Source organism: Homarus americanus, unplaced genomic scaffold (genome assembly GCF_018991925.1).
Source record: "Homarus americanus isolate GMGI-L3 unplaced genomic scaffold, GMGI_Hamer_2.0 scaffold25013, whole genome shotgun sequence".
Classification (NCBI taxonomy): domain Eukaryota; kingdom Metazoa; phylum Arthropoda; class Malacostraca; order Decapoda; family Nephropidae; genus Homarus; species Homarus americanus.
In genome coordinates this window covers 4,246,099-4,251,098 of record NW_024722158.1, presented here as the reverse complement: position 1 = coordinate 4,251,098, position 5,000 = coordinate 4,246,099, and the positions used below count along the sequence as shown (strand labels likewise).

Sequence of the window (5,000 nt, the reverse complement as noted above, 5' to 3'; positions counted from 1 at the left end):
GTCACACGTCACTCCCTGTCTCACACTTGGCCAGCGTCACAGTGCTACTTGTGCCCCCCACGTTCACAAGGGCCCCGTCCCGCCCCGCCAAGCTTAAGCTCTACGCCCCCCACGCACGCCTCGCAGTGACCCAGTACAGTACCGAAGTGCATCATTTGACACGGTCAACTCAGAAATCTATATTTTTAGTGCGCCAAGTGACAGTGGTATTGTTGTTTTTAAGTAGTGGTGTCATCATTACTGGCCTGTGTCAGTCAGTCCTCTTGTGGATGATAATCTTCCTCGTAAGCCTAAACGGGCTGTGTTGCAGCGTGTGATAATACCAGCTAACACAAGGACAGTACAAGGTGTTAAAATTAGAGTTGTGCACACACGTACTGTAGAGTGAGAGGAAGCCTAAGATAATGACAGATATGTGAGGTGACTGGGCTTCCCTGGGTCAGCGCTGAGTATGCCATCTGCACCACATAATCCCCGGGGCCCCACATCCCCCTGGAGGAGAGATGTGGTGGTGGTGGTGGTGTACCTCTGGGTAACTCTCCTGTGTGTCTCCGGCGCCTGGGAGAAGGAGGAGGAGGACAACCGGGTATGGACTGAGAGAACCCACCTCGCCCTGGACACCCCGGCTATCCCCTCCTGCGATGATCACAATCAACACAACAAATGTTTCCACAAAGCTCCCCAACCCATGGTGAGTCCCCCCCCCCCTTACTGGTCACTCAGCTGTTATACATGTCCTGTTCCTCAATTTTACGCTACTGTTACTCATTCATACTGCTGTCACTCAGCTGTACTCAAGTGTTACTCATCTCTCAGGCGGTACATACATGTGACTCAAGGAACACACTGCATTACTCAACTCTAAAAGGGTATTGTACTCGACACTATACAGTAAGTCCACTTTACACTGTACACGTCTACCTGACACTGTACACGTCTACCTGGCACTGTACCCGTCTACCTGACACAGATGTACACTGGACTAACTCAACTGTACATGAGTAACGTACATCTGTAGAGAGTTTCCGGTGTTTATCAGCCAATAGATATACTTTATATGATGACTGTACACACTGTATGGTGATGGTATAGTGACGTTATACAGTATAGTACCTGTATATGGTGTTATAAATTTATGGTGATACTAGCAACACAATACACCACAATACACCATCATACACCATAGCTACAGTGTATATCGTGGCCATGTGGTGGTGTGCGTGCCTCTGCTATGACTGTGTGCGTCTCAATGTTGCGTGTGCGTCTTAATGTACACAGGGTGTCGGATAAAGTTACCTACACTGGTAACACGATGCTCCACAGTAGTCAAGGAGATGGACATGTGTGCTGGTGTCAGTGATGATGTCAGTGGTGGTGGTGGTGGTGTCAGTGGTGAAGGTGTCAGTGGTGGTGGCGGTATCAGTGGTGGTGGTGGTGTCAGTGGTGGTAAGTGGTGGTGGTGTCAGTGGTGGTGGTGGTGTCAGTGGTGGTGGTAGTGTCGGTGGTGGCGGTGGTGTCGTGTGGTGTCGGTGGTGGTGTCAGTGGTGGTGGTGGTGGTGTCAGTGGTGGTGGTGATGTCGGGGTGGTGGTGGTGTCAGTGTGGTGGTGGTGTCAGTGGTGGTGTGATGTCAAGTATGGTGTCAGTGATGACAGTGGTGGTGGTGGTGTCAGTAATGATATCAAGTGGTAGTGGTGATGTCAAGTGGTGGTGTCAGTGATGACAAGTTGTGGTGGTGGTGTCAGCGTAATGATGTCAAGTGGTGGTGTCAGTGATGACAAGTTGTGGTGGTGGTGTCAGTAATGATGTTAAGTGGTGGTGTCAGTGATAACAAGTGGGTGGTGGTGGTGTCAGTAATGATATCAAGTGGTAGTGGTGATGTCAAGTGGTGGTGTCAGTGATGACAAGTTGTGGTGTGGTGTCATGTGATGTCAAGTGGTGGTGTCAGTGATGACAAGTTGTGGTGGTGGTGTCAGTGATGACAAGTTGTGGTGGTGGTGTCAGTAATGATGTTAAGTGGTGGTGTCAGTCTTGTGTTTATGGCGATATTGTCAGTATTATCAATTTTTATGGTTAATATGTACGGTCGAGTGTGATAGATTGTATGTATGTATGTATGTATGTATGTATGTATGTATGTATGTATGATAGTGCAGTGAATGTACAATCAAGGGATTAACCAACACTCAAGGGATTAACCAACACTCAAGGGATTAACCAACACTCGAGGGATTAAACAGCACTCGAGGGATTAAACAGCACTCGAGGGATTAAACCACACTCGAGGGATTAAACAACACTCAAGGGATTACGTCATAATAGCTTAATTAAGTCAATGACATTCTCCTGTTAGTAAGAACTCTATCCCGTCATCAGTATTACCATGTACCAACAGCCAGTGTATAATAGGTGGATATAAGAGATTTCCCTTCTACACTGACCTGCATATATACCTACTATACCATCTAATAATCTATACCTTCTATATTCCAAAATGTCAGGCTATTTTAAAAGTATAAAAATAAAAGGACTATCCACGGGGTCAAGCACAACATGTCTTTTGTTTCCTATAATAACTGTCCACAAACATTAACTCAGAGTTGGTGATACACACACAAGGCGAGGTGTATGTTTTATGGTATTAATTATTTTAAGACATTAAGTGGTACGTATACCAATAGTACCTGGTGATGATGTTTAACCTTCTCCAAGTACTGACACCATCACTACTAGGTTGGCACAAGTTCTGGACAAGTACTGACACCATCACTACTAGGTTGGCACAAGTTTTGACACCAATACTAAGCTTTGAACAAGTACTGACACCATCACTAGGTTGGCACAAGTTCTGGACAAGTACTGACACCATCACTAGGTTGGCACAAGTTTTGCACAAGTACTGACACCATTACTAGGTTGGCACAAGTTCTGGACAAGTACTGACACCATCACTAGGTTGGCACCAGTTTTGCACAAGTACTGACACCATTACTAGGTTGACACAAGTTTTGCACAAGTACTGACACCATCACTAGATTTTGGACACCAAGACACACGTTGTAACATCATCACTACCACCATCAGGCCTGGAATGACGCTCACATATACTGCCGTGGCCGGGATGGTTTCCTCGCCTCCAGGGACGAGCATCAACATTTGGCTCACCTATGGTCACATCCTACCAACCTTACATGGACCGCCCTCACTTCCTACCAGGGTCATTACCAGTGGATCTCTCGCTGCCCAGGTAAGCCACTACAGTAATTTAACCGAAAGCACTCTTACCAGAATTATACTAAAATTAATCTAGTAGTAGTAGTGTTCAGTGAAACCTTCATATAAGGGACTTCATCTATTTAATCCATTATATGGGGGTTTTCACATATAACTGGCCCTTGATATAATGGATTTTTATCTCTATATATAATTCATTAGATAATAGCATGGCAAAGAGACCTTCCTTGGCCCGCATCACCTAAGTATTCGTGTCAAGCGTTCAGTAAATTGATCATTGTTAAAAAAATTCCATTCTCAAGCTCACTCTCGACATATAGTATTTCCACACTAACCTGGCCCTTAAGCCACGCCGCTCGTCTGTATCTACAAATAGGTGACTGGTTCAAAGAAAATGTTCGTGTAACAGCCATGCATTTATTCACACTAAATATGTTCACAATTTGTAAGCAGACCTGTTATTCTCTAAAATAGTTAAATAACTGGATTATCAAAATGCAAATGATTTCAAGGCAATATCACTTCAGAGAGAATGTTGGAAAATTCTAAATAGTTATCATAAGAGTTCGAAGTCAAAGATGAAAATTGCTTTCGAATGAAGTTTTCATATTTCTTTTTGTACCAAACATAAACAAACAAACAAACAAATGACACCAAAATATAGCACAATAGGTAGTGAACTGCAGTTTATATGGCTGTATATATCCCCAATCATTTATATAACTGATAAAATTCGATATAAATGTGCTTATATACACACAGTCCGGGGGGAGGTAGAATGTTCAAGGAAACAGCCATTGAACTTGGCGGGAATTTCGATCCTCTTGCTGCACGGCACAACAGCCAGCAGACGTCAACTGTCAACAGATGTCACACTCACAGCTGTGGTACTTAACCAACAAAAACATTTCTCACACCCACGAGCAGATTATTAAATACTTTATCCACTAACTTGGCGTTCTCTATCTTAAGTACTGCGTTGTGACAAGATTTAAATAATAATATATGCAATAAGAAGCGAAGTAGAGGTTTAACATTTTCATCCTCTGTTATCAAGTATCAAAAAAATTTGGTGCAAATGAAAGAAAATATCAGCCAATGAATGTGATGGACGAGGTATAGTTAATTTGTGTCATAGTATTCTCGAGCTCTACCGTACTGGCAGTACGAGTCAAGTGTCCAGCTGATCTGGCAGCAAAGTCCAGTGACTTCCTCTGAGCGTTTTACCTCCCTCCGGACTGCGCGCATATAAGCGCGTATTTATAATGAATTTTATCAGTTATATAAATAATTGGGGATATACACAGCCGGTTAAACTGTAGTTCATTACCCTTTGTGCTATATTTTTGGTAATATTTGTTTCTGTTTGCCTTATTGTTGGTATAAAACAAAGAAATATGAGAAGACTTCATTCGAAAGCAAATTTCATCTTTGACTTCGACCTTTTATGATATTGAAAATTTTTTAACATCCTATATGAAGTGCTAATAATGCCTTGAAATCATTCGCATTTCGAGAATCCAGTTATTTAACACTATTTTAGAGAATAGCAGGTCTACTTACAAATTGTGAACATATTTAGTGTGAATAAATGCACAGTTACACAAACATTTTCTATGAATCAATCAGCTATTTGTAGATAAAGACGAGGGGCGTGGCTTATGGGCCAGGTTAGTCTGGACAGGGTACAGTAATATAAACTACTTTAACCCAACAAATGGATGGTTTCACAGTCATGTTCGTGGTTTTGTACCTCCTCTTCCAACAT

At 42.8% G+C, this 5,000-nt stretch overlaps 1 protein-coding gene across 2 annotated transcripts in view; it reads left to right on the top strand.

The window, feature by feature from the left end:
- LOC121862116 overlaps nt 1–5,000 on the top strand; it is a 13,848-nt gene that overhangs the window by 291 nt on the left and 8,557 nt on the right. For both annotated transcript variants that reach the window (XM_042360110.1, XM_042360111.1), the window contains exons 1-2: nt 1–691; nt 3,083–3,245. The exon at nt 1–691 is cut by the window's left edge. In XM_042360110.1, coding sequence (XP_042216044.1) covers nt 452–691; nt 3,083–3,245 — 403 coding nt within the window. In that variant the 5' untranslated portion in view covers nt 1–451. The remainder of the gene's footprint in view (nt 692–3,082; nt 3,246–5,000) is intronic.